The 14,040-nt window shown below is 29.9% G+C and overlaps 1 protein-coding gene across 1 annotated transcript in view; it reads right to left on the bottom strand.

The window, feature by feature from the left end:
* Nucleotides 1–651: 651 nt before the first annotated feature.
* Nmdar2 (glutamate ionotropic receptor NMDA type subunit 2) overlaps nucleotides 652–14,040 on the bottom strand; it is a 423,883-nt gene continuing 410,494 nt past the window's right edge. Inside the window, exons 16-17 of the mRNA XM_085959689.1 lie at nucleotides 3,320–3,424; nucleotides 652–1,217 (exon numbers count right to left, since the gene is read on the bottom strand). Of these exons, the coding sequence (XP_085815815.1) occupies nucleotides 1,175–1,217; nucleotides 3,320–3,424 (148 nt within the window). The 3' untranslated portion in view covers nucleotides 652–1,174. The remainder of the gene's footprint in view (nucleotides 1,218–3,319; nucleotides 3,425–14,040) is intronic.

Raw genomic sequence — 14,040 nt, forward strand, 5'->3', positions numbered from 1 at the left:
TAGATTTTTCTCGAATCTATCAATAGATAATTAAATTACTCTATGGTGGAGACGTTTCAATAATTGAGTATTTTATTTTTCGTATCGTACTAAATTATTATGAACCACAAATTGTTTTCTACGCTAATCAATAATATTTATACAATGGAAATTAATCAATTTGGCACCATCATTATTTTTCCAAATTTATTTTTATAATTATAATAATATTATTGTTTGTATTTAGAAATACAGTCATTTTGATGTGGGGTGTTGAGTTTAGTTTTAAAGTTCTTTCACATTCAACATAAATACAACATTTTCATTATTATCTATGTTTAGTTTATACATCGTGTCTCCAACAATAGAGGCCGTGAATTTTGTGTTAATTCTTAGAATATTAATATAATATGTATATTATTTAGTTGAAAATAAAATCGACATTGTCACAATATTTTTTGGCTATTTCATAAGAATAATGGAAGCATCTTTGGAAAAAATTTCAGAAAGGAAATGTTACAAAAACAACACAATGTAATATAATATCTCTTCTGTCAAAGATTATAATAATATCCACAGGCGGATTGGTGGCCTGAGACCGGCCCTGAATATTTTATATATGAACAGTGAACATTATTAATTATTTTTTCAACACAAATTTTTATTTTTTTTCAATTTGTGTATGAGTCAGAGTACGGACGTAATAGGTTGAACAAGTGGCTAGAATCCATTTCTTGTAAAATCAAATTCTGTTAGTACAAAAATCTCCACCCTGTGGAGGCCCATACGATCGTATTAGGATCGGACATGGTATAAAAAAAAGAACTGTTGACATTAAATTGAATGAATCGAAAATAATTGTTAAATATTGAACAAACTGTATTATGTAAATAAAAATACATCACAGCAAGGTGTTAGAAATTATTAGGTATGATTCTATTTATGTAATAGTTTCAATTTTGTGTGTTATTATATTATTTAGAATTTACATGCGTTCGTTGTACATTATTTAAAAAAAAAAATGCTTTTGAGACTCGTCGGCCTACAGGGATTTCTTTCGGTGTCCTGCCGGGCCAATCCGCCTCTGATGTGATATCTAAAGTAACTCCAAACAACGTATCGAACACGTTTAAATAAAATGTAAAATCTATTTTATACTCTCTACGGTAAAAAAAATGGCAATGAAATTCGTTGATCACAGTACGGTTTCCATCTCTGCTATTTCTGTTCTATCTGGCCTGAAACATAGTTACATAGAAAATTATTGTATACAAAAAAGTGTATTCCCTATTCCTTCAATGATCAATGAATGTTTACAGACGTTTAAATCGACGCGTGTCTCTGATAAAGATGTATGAAAATCACAGAACAGATAATAAATATAATTCCGATAGGCTATATACCAATACAGTACATTTTGACGCAGGGTTTTGAATGCATGAGTGTCCTACAAAAATGAACCATGCATGCAATATTATGTGTACTACACCAATATTAAATGAGCGTCAATGCATAAGCCGAGAGAAGTTGTCAGTATTCGACGTATGCCATATTTCTTGACACGTGTTTAAATTTATCCCGTATTCTTCCTTACTCAAGATTGGTTGCCTGCTTCTCCTTACCCATCAGGTATTTCAGTTGCCATTATTTCTGAGTTTCCTTATGAAAATATTTCAGATAGGACAATATCTAATAATAATATGAGGAATATGATATCTTTGCACAATTAAATAGATTGTTTCCACAAAGTGCTGACAACATTTAAAAGATGAAATTCTCATTGGAAATAGATGGTTTCACAAATGAACGACAACTGTCAAATGGTAGATTTGTATTGCCTATGGAAAGAAATAGTTCTCACTTGTCAAAAAAATATTGTCGCACTCAAAAGTGTATCGACATAAAATATATTTTGCTCTTTTTTGCGGTTAAATTAATTAAAATAATATTTTAACATGAGTAAACTTAATAGTATTGTACATACATAATACCTATATTCAGATAATATTATAATAGTACCTACTTATAATAATATTATATAGGCCTATATTCATAGACTTATAATAAGTCAATGAAAAAACACATTCAAAGAGATATAATTAATTTAATTAAAGGTTATAATAATTATTATATAGACAGAGTAATGGTATTTTGTATGTCTTCAATAATATATTACCAATCCATATTCTGTAATATTTAATTTTATCGATACGGAGGTATTAAAACGACAATTTCTACAGTAATATCATACTTTATTTGACAGATACGACATATTGTTATGACATCTCGCGCAATGATATGACCATAGCTGACCATAGTGACATATTAACTACGAGTAAGGATTATTTTGCTTGGTGAAATATTGTTTCGCTTTGTGAATGTCCTCCATTTTCTATGTGACTAGTTGTCAAAACTAAGTTTACTTATATATTTTTAATGTGATACGTTACGTTTGTTTCGTGTTATTTAGTTCATGTGGAAACTATTTTCTAAATTATGTTTGAATGTTTTTTGTTGATGTGATTAAATCCCACTTTAATAATATTACCTACCTACCTATCTAAAAATAAACCAAACTTTTGTAGACAATACTAGATACCTATCTAATATTTCGTTGCTTTACTGGCAAACGACCTATTTCACATTATTTGTAAATTTAAGAATTTATGGGGTTATTTATTTCTCAGAAACAAATATTACGGAAATTATTATCGCTGTATCAAACAGGAGTCAATCCTGTCAATGATTGGTTTATGGCCATTCTAGTGTCCACAACGTCTCACTTGACAGTGTGTTGTGGCCTAATAAACACGGCCATGTATAAAAAAGTGCATGATTTCGGTGTTTCGCACTTCAGCACATCACCTTATGGTCAATTTTTTCGCTTAAAGCGCGTTGACACGGACCAAGTACGATCCAAGTACACTTTGACCGAGTGCCATCCAAGTGCACTCGTATGAGACATCTTCATACTAATTATTCCTATCCAAGCTACATGGACCGCGTCCTACTCATCCAAGTTAGCTTGGATAGGAATAATTAGTATGAAGTCGTCACTTGGATGGCACTCGGTGCAAGTGTACTTGGATCGTACTTGGACCGTGTCAAAGTGTTTTCAAAGTTAGGGTATAATGTATGTATTATGTAAAATTAAGCCGTTGTTAAGATAGTTTTATCAATATTGCAGCTTGATTTTATTCCTGAGTCCGCAACCATCACTCCACACCAATTTAAAATTCTACGACATTATAACCATACTGTATTTTATATTAAAATCCATGATTGACATTGAAGAGTATTACAAATGAATAAGAATTAATGATAGTCCCAAAGGTCACACCTGTAAAGGTCGCGGGCGCTTCCCCCGAGGTATTCCGGTGAAAGAATCTGACTTCTCGTCATGTCTCTAGTCCCGGCTCTCAACAGATCCGAAGCGCTCGCTAATCTGAAATATGTAAAAAATCTTTTATGTGACACAACCTCTAATTACGGAGACCCACACCCTTTTTGCTGGCAGGTGTGTAGACAACAACGTTCTATAGCACATTAAATTCGAAAATAATAATTAATTCATTCAATCCTACCTACATTTTTTTTTAAATTTCACACAGTTATCTCAGTTCTTTAAGTAGGTAGTTCATTTAAAAAAATCTGTGGCGTGCGTTGCGTTGATGCTGTAGGTGAGGAGCGTCGGCGGTAAAAATATAAATTACTATGTACTTAATAATTATTATACATTTATTGGGCAATCGTATGGTAAATATTACCTAAATAATTCCTTCTAATGGTTCTATATTATCATTAATATTATTTAGATATTTTTAGACAACAAGTGCGGTGGTATTACTTTGGTAATGAGGAGATAAGAGAGCAAACCAAGGAGCCTCTCGTCACGGTGAGAGTGAAGACGTGGTATGATATTGGACCTGTTTGGTTTAGGCAGGGTTTCATAGAATTTTAAATACAAACCAGCTCCACCTGCAAATTGTATTTTTAGTTGAATGAAAACACTGGCAAAGTTTAGTGTACACTATTTATGTCGAATCTTAACAGCCTACTTCCACCCTTCGCCACTGCCATATACCATACTTCATCAAAATCATAAGATGATAGTGTAGCAAATACCACCTACTGTCCAACAAGATGTTCTTGGCTATGTGTTAAAGCTGTGAACTAACAAGCTCCTCCCAATTTATCTGCACTTCGATTGAAGCGCCATCCAGTTAGCGACGAGTTGTCCTCGTGTTAAAACTGAGAACTAAGAAGCTCATCCTACTTTTAACCACACTAGCGACATCCGGTTTTTGTCGGACAGTACATATTTATGTTTTTCTTTACATCATCCCTACAAGTCACCGCACGCTAATTATTAATAAAACAATAATGTGCTAAAGATCATTGTTGCCATTCACATTTTATTTTGCAACTGAGTATATAATTATATTATTGTAGTCCTAAAAATATTATTTTATATTTCCAGGTCCACTGCCAAAAGAACATACCTACATTATTTTCATTGTATTTAAAGCTATGTTGTACTATTTTGGCAAACAATAAAATACTGTGACTAAACTTTCCTATTGGCTCAAATAAAAATATAAAATGTAACAAGATAGTTTCTAAAAAAATATATGTAACCGAAAACATAATGTATTTTGCAAAGATACGCATTATTTATAACTATACAAAATGTTAAATGTTTTGTATAATTCTTTACAAAATATAATAATAATATTAAGTACACTTAGTGCGAATTCTGTATTCTAAACGACACGTCATCGTGAACAAGAATCCGTTTTGCGTATTCACATACATCTCTACGTGTCTGGAAAATTGTACATATGCAGTTCACCGTGTCACAGTTCACCGTGTTGTATTGGAAACAGATGGCCGTATAGCATTGAGATAACATTTAAAACATTTGAAAATATGTAATAAAAACCACCGGAATACAAGGGAAAGACAGAAGAAAATTTATATACAAGTAAATTAGAAATATGTGCAATCTTATCGTATATTATATTTATCTAGGTATATATTATAGAATACTGAATGATTCAAAAGTAGGTTAGCAAGTAGGTGTTCGTGAAATGTTTCATGAACAACGCATAATTTTTCATTTTAAATGCTATACGGCCATCTGTTTTCGGTACAACAGCTCACGGTGAACTGTGATACAGTGACCTGTATTCGATACCCAACTTTTATAGGAAGACCACTCAAAATTTCAAGGTTTTGAGTTAATGCCATTCGATGTAGAAAGGTTTTTTCTTTATAATTCAACAAAAAAAAATAATCAAAAATATCTTCAACGGGTCATAAAATCTTATAACCCTTTCTGGGATTAATAATTAATTCAATTATAAATGGGAAAGTCTGTGTTGATTATTTTTTAAACTGTAAAATTTTATTGTGCATTGCTTGAAATACATAAAAAAACGCATTTACCTATTTTACACTTTAAGGGGGTGAGGCATGCCAGCAGAGAGCCTAGCGGAAAAATACGAAGCTTGCAATTTGAGATTTTTTTTTGATCATTTACAATTGCAACTGTATTAATTAATAAATATGTATCTGAAAACATTAAAAAGATTTTATTTTAATTCAAAGATAAACTTACAATTTATTATAAAAAAATTTTATAAAATTTTAATTCGTTGCAGGGTCATATCTTATTATTACATTATATATTATAGTCATATTTAGTTTATTAAGTTTTCAATTTTTGACCGTTTAGATGTTTGACTAATTCATCCTTTTAATATTTTTTATATATTTTTTAAAAAACATCGATTTTTATAAAAATATAAATGTGTATAACTTGATATTTATATCCTTTTTATTTATATCAAAATTTATTTTAGGTATGGACCCAATATTGAAACTCGATTTGATATGCAATGCATTCACCGCACCAACGAATTCGCATTTTATTACATGTTTTACAATGTAAGTTTATCTTTGAATTAAAAAAAAATTTTTTGAATGTTTTCATATACATATTTATTAATTAATACAGTTGAGATTGTAAATTATCAAAAAAAAATCTCAAATTGCAAACTTCGTATTTTTCCGCTAGGTTCTCTGCTGGCATGCCTCTCCCCCTTTTTGTGCAAAATTTTCAAACGGCATTATCTGAGAACAAGGTATTTTGAGTTATTTCCCTATAAAAGTTGTGTATTGATATGTCAAACCATTTAAAATCCTCAATCCATTTCACGGATATATTTTTATCATAGATGAGTCGAATGGAATATTGATGTCGCACTATAGTGTAGCAGTAATACTTTATATATATTTTTAAAAACCAGTATGCCTATTGGAATTATTACTTATCATACATAATTTGCCTTTTTCAGTACTAGATTACTGATTATAAAATGTGCATCTAGAATAACATAGCATTGCATAAATTAAAAATATAATATACTTATTATTTTTTTGTATCAGATATTCTAAAAAATCTTTCTAGCATAAATATTGTCAATTGCTGCGTAATGAAAATAAATAGCTTCTTAATAATTCGAACAATAAAAACGAAATAAAAGATTGCCAGTAGTTATAATGAGTTTTAAACGCTTAACATATTTCATATTCAATTGCATACAGCATATTTATGAGAATTTGATAGAATTAAAGCGAAATTCTTAAATGAATAGCATATTATTATAAGAATATAGCAGCAAGCACAGCCATGATGGATATAAATTGAGGCATTCAAACAATATAATTAATGTTACAAGCTTTTAGAATAAGAATAAATATATTTCTATCCTAAACACCGATAAACACCAACCAACAGCATATTTATATTGTGTAGGTAAACACCGTCCCAAAAGGTTTCATAATAATTGAGAAATTAAACTAAGGATAGGACAGGGAAAAACATTCAAATAATAATAATAAATAAGTGTTTTGTAGCTGGTAAGAAATGTGCAAATGAATAAAATATTTTTTTTTTAAATAATAATAGACACTTGAGGCACCATCTGTAATTATTTGGATTTGTCAATAGTTAAAGATTCGTTCATTTTATACCTACATGTTTCTAGTGTTAGTAGGTTATAATGTATATTATTATTGTTCTTCCATTGAAAACAATTTAAAATGTCAAGAGAGTATTGCAAAAAAGATTAATTTAGAAATTTTCAAATTTTAATATAATACGATAGATATTATCCTCATTTCATGAATTAATCAAATTGTAATGTTAACTATTAAATTTTATTGAAGATACATAATTTAAAATAGGTTCATAAATATACATACTCGTAACATATTTAGAAAATTTCCGAAAAAATTAGGATTTGAAAACATACATTTCGTTTTGTAATCAATTAATTACAAATTACAGTCGAACTTGGTTATTACGAGGAAGATGGGACCAACTGATTTTGCCCATTATAAGCATTACTCGTTATATCGTTGTATAACATTTTTTGCGCCACGTTCTATTTAAGCATTGAACATAAAACATCAAAAAACCATGGAGATCTCGCTATTTCCGTGATCGTAATAACCAAGTTTGACTGTATTAGAAAGTGTGAAGATAATATTATTAAAATTTAGATGACTTCTGTTAACGCCATTTAATCAAGTAATTTAAATAAATGTAATGACAGAATGTAGATGGCGTAGTTATTAGAAATCATTCATAATAAGCAGACCGCTTGTGTCAATCCTACTCGGTCCAAAATTTTTCTAATATGTATATTTCGGAGGCTCTCTTTTTATATTCAACATTATTTAATTTCCATAAAAAACAATGCTACATTCCTACATTTTTAAATCTTTCGAAATGTTTATTAAAATTTAATTATCAATATTTAATTACCTAATTATTACATTACATTTAGATATACTTATCTTTTAATATATCAGTGGCAATGTCACTGACTAATTAAAAATAGTTTTAATGCAAGTATTTGCTAAGCATAATATAGTTATTATAATGCAATTATTGCATTGAGATATAGTGAAAAATGATTTATTATTTCATCAATATTATTGCACAATAGGTGGCATAAAATACATTAAGTAAATAATAATAATTTTATTACTGTTAGCTTTTTAACTATCAATTCTGGATGGAAGGCATAAAATAAAATAAAACAAACTTCATTGTATGTAGATATTTAATCCATTCAATTTAATAACATTTGAGACCGGTGTATTCCCTTTCAATAGCTATTGTCAACTGATATCGTAAAATATATTGTAACGTTATTAATTATAACTAGAGTTGGGTATTTCCCGAGAAAATCTCAATCTCGAGATTTGGAATTTTCCAAAATGATGAAATTTTGAATTCTCGAGATTCGGGATTTCCAGAAAAGAATTCTCGAGAATTCTCTAGATATCGGGAAATTAAAAAAAAACCTGTAAAAATCCTAAAAACAGACAAATTCCAAAAAAAATATGATTTATTTATGCAAGAAGACAAACAAAATAGAAGTAGGAAAGCAAAAATATTTCAAAACATTACTTATTTTCAAATTTAAAAAAAACACAGACTGTCAATGACAATCGCGTACGTTTATGAGACACAAAATTTTCTGATGTTGCAAACATTGCACTCATTTTGAGTAGGACGTTGGCTTAATTGTGTTAAATGCCCCGATCAGTCTTAGAACGTTTTGTGTTTTTGTCCACTTTTTTATATAGAAAATCGTTTTTTCAATTAAAATTTGATAATAAGGAAATCAAGAATCCCGAGTAAAGATTTTCGAGATCCGGGATTTCTTGAAATGTTAAAAATTTCAATTCTCGAGATTCAGGAATGAAAATCTCGAAAATTTCTCGAAAATTCCCGTCGGGAGATTCCCGAAACCCAAGTCTATTTATTATAACATACAATAATGACATATGTTATAGCAAATGTTAATATTTTTTATTAAAATGTATGTTTTCGTTGTGACCAAGTATGTATGCATGTCGCTTTCATCCGTAGTTCAGGTCTTCGTAAATTGTAAAAAAAAACACACAGAAATGCCAATGGAGGGAGAGTGTAATAACTTTCGAACTAGATGTAACTAAATATTTGGCGATAGCCAGGCATCGGTTAGTAATTAAGGCAATTAATATTCATTGATTTAAACACAAAAACCGATAGTCATTATCTCATTAATAACGCAATTTCATAAGTATTTCATGTAGGACCTACAAGTTTAAATTATCGTAATTCGGTGGGACGCCCGTAGCTTAGCTGGTTAAAGCATATTGGCGCGATACCAGTGGATATACGGGTTCAAAGCCCGTCGGGCATTGTATTTTTTTCAAATGTGATTTTTTCTAGTAGGTTATCTGAGGTGTTTTCAAGTTATGTATGTTTCGTACAAGAGGTTGAGAAATATCGTTCCATTGGTGTAATAATTCTACATAGTGTGTAACCCCATATTAATTGAGTACTATTTTGTTATTACAAAATAACCGTATCTACGTCTGATCCCATATTCGGATCGGACATTGTAAAAAATATAATAATATATTCTCTTACAATTCTAGATACCTATATAATTATTTAAAAATAAATTGATTATTATCAGATTCTCTGGTCACTCAACATTTCTGTTCGTTGTGCGGTCAAAATGCGTGCAGGCAAGAGGTTGATAGATATAAAATGGGTATGCTTCAATACCATCGCAAACATATTTATGAGTCAATTAATTGATAGTTCATTATGAAAGCCTCGTGGCATTACTGGTGTGTTAATCAGGTGAATCATTAATAATTATTGAGCTGCTCGTCGTCGAACCTTTTTGTGCCGTATAGTGCTGACATAAAATTCATGTCTAAATAAAACATGGTTCTTGTCGGTTTACAGGAAGCCAGCGGGAAACAAAATTTGAAAATAGTCGATATACTGGATTATTTGTTAGATTAGGTCAGGTTAAGTTAGGTTAGGTAAGGTTAGGTAAGGTTAGGTTTTCATTCTTGAATTCTTGAATTTTGCCAACATCGGCTATGATAATGCTCCACGAAAAATGCGTAATTTTTTGTAAGAGATAAGTATAAGATCATCTCTTCCGAAAAGAAAACTCACGGCGAACTATGCTACGGTGAAATGTAATATTTACAATTTACATGTAACCAGCCCAGATCCACTTAGGATTGTAGAGTCAATTAAAAAAAATGTATTTAACTCAGATTGTGAGTTTTAACGTATTTTGAGTAAATACCTACCACAGTTTTACATTTGAGTTTATAATAATATACGAGTATAATGATATTTTATTATCGTCAATGATGTAGAGGCGAGGCATAGAAAATAAGCTTTATCAGAAGTTCCTTTCACACGTTATATAGTACCTTTTCTATATCCCACCTCGTTTTGATAATTACACTTATATATTGAGCTGCATTATTAGACCAAGCGAGCGAATGTTTGTTCTTCCCCCACTCCAGTGAAATCCTTTTGACGTAAACACTTTTTGTTGAGCGAGCATACGAATTTAGCTGGAGTGGGGGAAGAACAAACATTCGCTCGCTTGGTCTAAATGCGGCTTTACTGGACACGTTATAATCAACGCGAATTTGCAAATTGCACCTTTATATAAATCCAAATGAAAGATTCTAGTATTTATGGATAGGCACTTGGTAAAGCGTACAGTAAGTATTAGACAAATAAGATTGTTCAATAAAATTTGTTTTCTATATTTTTAGTGATTGCCAAGTGATATTATATATTTTTTATAAAAATATTATGAATTAGCATTAAGTAGATATTAGATCTGTAGGATAGAATTGAATTAGCTAGAATTAGAATACTGAAATTAACGTAAGATAAGTATGTAGGAGATACGTCTGTGGTATTTTTTATGGAAGTGTGAAGAACAGAAACACATAATTGCATAACAGAATGAGTGGAGTAATTGGTGTGTTTTGGGACGGTGACTTACTCGGAGATTCTTGATTCGCTGGCTGAGAAGGCGGTGAGAGTGGGGACCTCGGGAGGTGATTCCATCGGACTGCCGCATGGCCAGCACGATCGGGCTTGTCCTTTGTGCCTACCAACGCATCAATGTCACCAATACACCCATCCGCCATCAACCATCAACCGTTATAATCATTCGAACACTACGGGCCAGATGCAGATATGTCACTCGTAAATTAACCTAACTAACATAAGCAGCGCCTTCATCGGATAGTGGGACACTTTGAGAAAAGCATTATGGTATCTGTCAAAATAAACAAGCAAGTCACACCCAGAATTCTAGTAAATATAGCATTGTATTTCATTTATTCGTATCCAAAATAAAAATTAACTTGAATTCCATGCATAATTCATTTTACTATTCTGATAGCTACTACTTGCGTTTCTCAATTTTACCACACACTAAACGACCGATTTAGACTGACTCTTCTTAAGCAACGGCTAAGTATAACTAAGCATCTGGCCGAATGTGTCACAAGAAACGATAATCTATATAAACTGATTCTTGGTTTGATGAAATAACTTCATAGATTTAGTTATTATTAAATATATGGTTAGAGGGACAAATTCAATATATTTTATCACTGATATCACCATTTCTCAAAATATTTATGTACACTGAACTCGTATGATTATGTAATGGAAGACATTTTAATGATATTCTTCAAAGCCAGATAATGAAGAAAAAATACAACTTCTATTGGTGATATTAAAAACAGCAATCACTTCAATATTATAGCCGCCTTCTGTATAGAATAAAAGATGCTCTCTTATGTTATAAAGAAGATGAATTTCTCCATAGTAGACATTTTTAATTGGTAACAAATAGTTTTAGAACACAAAATTAACGTTAATTCGTAGTATATTCGATTTTCAATGAACTTTTTTTTATAGATTGATGAATGAATAAATTGAACAATATAAACTAATTTCTGTGTGTTGCATTTTTGATAAACTTGCTGCGTTTATTATAGTACCAATTATAAAATATCATTGTAATTATAATAATTAAATAAAATATGTAAATGTTATGTAATGACGATAATTATTAATTAACCCGTGAATAATTTTTCATAAAAAGTTTGGGAACAAAAATTGTTAAAAAAAAATTGAACCTAACTACAGGTATATTACAAAAGGTATGTCGGTAAATTGGTAAGTCGTGAATATTACAAGGAAAAGTATAGTAAAACCATGCATTGTACAAATTTTGTAAAATACTTGAACAATAATTCGAATTAACAATAATTAGTAATTAAAATTAAGCGGATTTCGTGAGAAGCAATTTTGAAGAGGTGTCGAAAGTGTCAATGAAGAATATAATTATTATATTAATGTCAATGCAAATACCTACATACTTTGACGAAAGCCAATTCAGTTTCAATAATGATTTCAAATAATGCAGACAAATTTAATTACAACTGTAAAGGTACTAAACAAATATAATACAAGGACATCACTTCACGTAATAATATAATAGTATGTGGAAATATTGAGAAAGTAGTGTAGGTAGGTACGGTAAAACCTTATTAATTAAATATTCCATAATTTGAAATTTTTGTAATTCTAATTTTTCAGAAAATAAATATTATTGAATATAAAATTTTCACATGAAATTAAGTATTTTATTTAAACTTCATCGTTCAAAGTAAAACACTGATCAAGGGATCAAGAAGAATATTTAATTTATTCAAGAGTACAAATAAAAAATTTGAGCAGCTATTTTTAGCTTTTATCGACTCACTTGTTATTTTATGAATATTCTTGATGGGACTCTTAATATCGAATTAGTTATAAAACAACATTTCATAATTATTAGAATAAATCGTAATTCGAAATTTCATTTGAATTTTTGATGTATGGGTATCATCAAATAAGAATTAATGAGGTTTTACTGCCAGTGATAAGCATGTTATTAAAAGAGATATAATGATAATTAGGATATATAATGAGTAGGTATAATATTTTATATTACTTACCTAAGTATAATATAAGGTTCGTTCAATTGGAACTGAACGAAATAAATCAAACTAAACCATACATATACAATATACACACAAATTGTATGGGTAGAAAGTAAACCGGAAACGGTTCCAGATTTGACGTTTGGTTCAGTGTTCCATTGAAAATCAAACCATTTTGGACCGTCAGAAATGGTTTGGAATGAAATGTCAAACCAATAATTCTGACGATCTGTCAAAGTGATGATAAGCATTTTTCGGCATTTATATAACGTGATATGTTCATATTAATATTTTAGACATTTACACCATAGTAGTTCACTTGAATTATGTATATTATAGCTTAATAATCAATACCTATTATTCACAAATAATCATACGCGAACAAGAAACCGCCTTTGGTCTTATTATCCTAAAATTCCAGTCATTTGCAGTTTGATTAAATATCATTACCTATACATATTATCATGGCAGACCAACAATTTATTTTCATTTTATTTATATTTTGTAACGGAGATTCTAAACTACAAACTGTGTTAAATCAACCCAGAATGATCAGGTTTTATATTATATAACGAATTTTATATATTTATGTTCGATTGTTGTCTAAGTCACAATATCATACTGTCGACATGAAAACAATCAAACAAGTGGGCAATAAAATTATGAAAAGCTTTAGGCAAAAAGTAATTTTTAAAAACTTTTGTCATAACTATTAATCTTATAAATGAACTAAATGGCTACCTATTCATGAAGCATTATTTATATTTTGTACATTAAAAAAATGAATACGATAGTTAAATTTGTGTTATTGTAGATGACGAGCTATTATAGGAGGTTAAAATTTTATAACAAGTTGACATTCCAATAAATGTCTAGCTGTTTTAGAGACAAATAAGTTATTGAATTAATTTAAGTACTGGCAACACTGATTAGTCATCAGAAAAGCGTTCCTGTGGAAATTATGACGAATGGTCTAAAATCCAATGGATCAAACCCTCCGATTTGATTTGTTTCGTTCAGGTTCAATCGTACGAACCTAGTATTAATTTTATTACAAATATTATATCATAATATTAAAAAATGAATATGAGTAATAAAGATACCTATGTCACAATATCTTATTATCTCAAATCAAATGTTTAACGGGGGAGGTACTCTAAATAG

The sequence above is a fragment of the Rhyacophila brunnea genome, unplaced genomic scaffold (genome assembly GCF_057557595.1).
Source record: "Rhyacophila brunnea isolate RB1 unplaced genomic scaffold, BYU_Rbru_1.0 scaffold_9, whole genome shotgun sequence".
Taxonomy (NCBI): domain Eukaryota; kingdom Metazoa; phylum Arthropoda; class Insecta; order Trichoptera; family Rhyacophilidae; genus Rhyacophila; species Rhyacophila brunnea.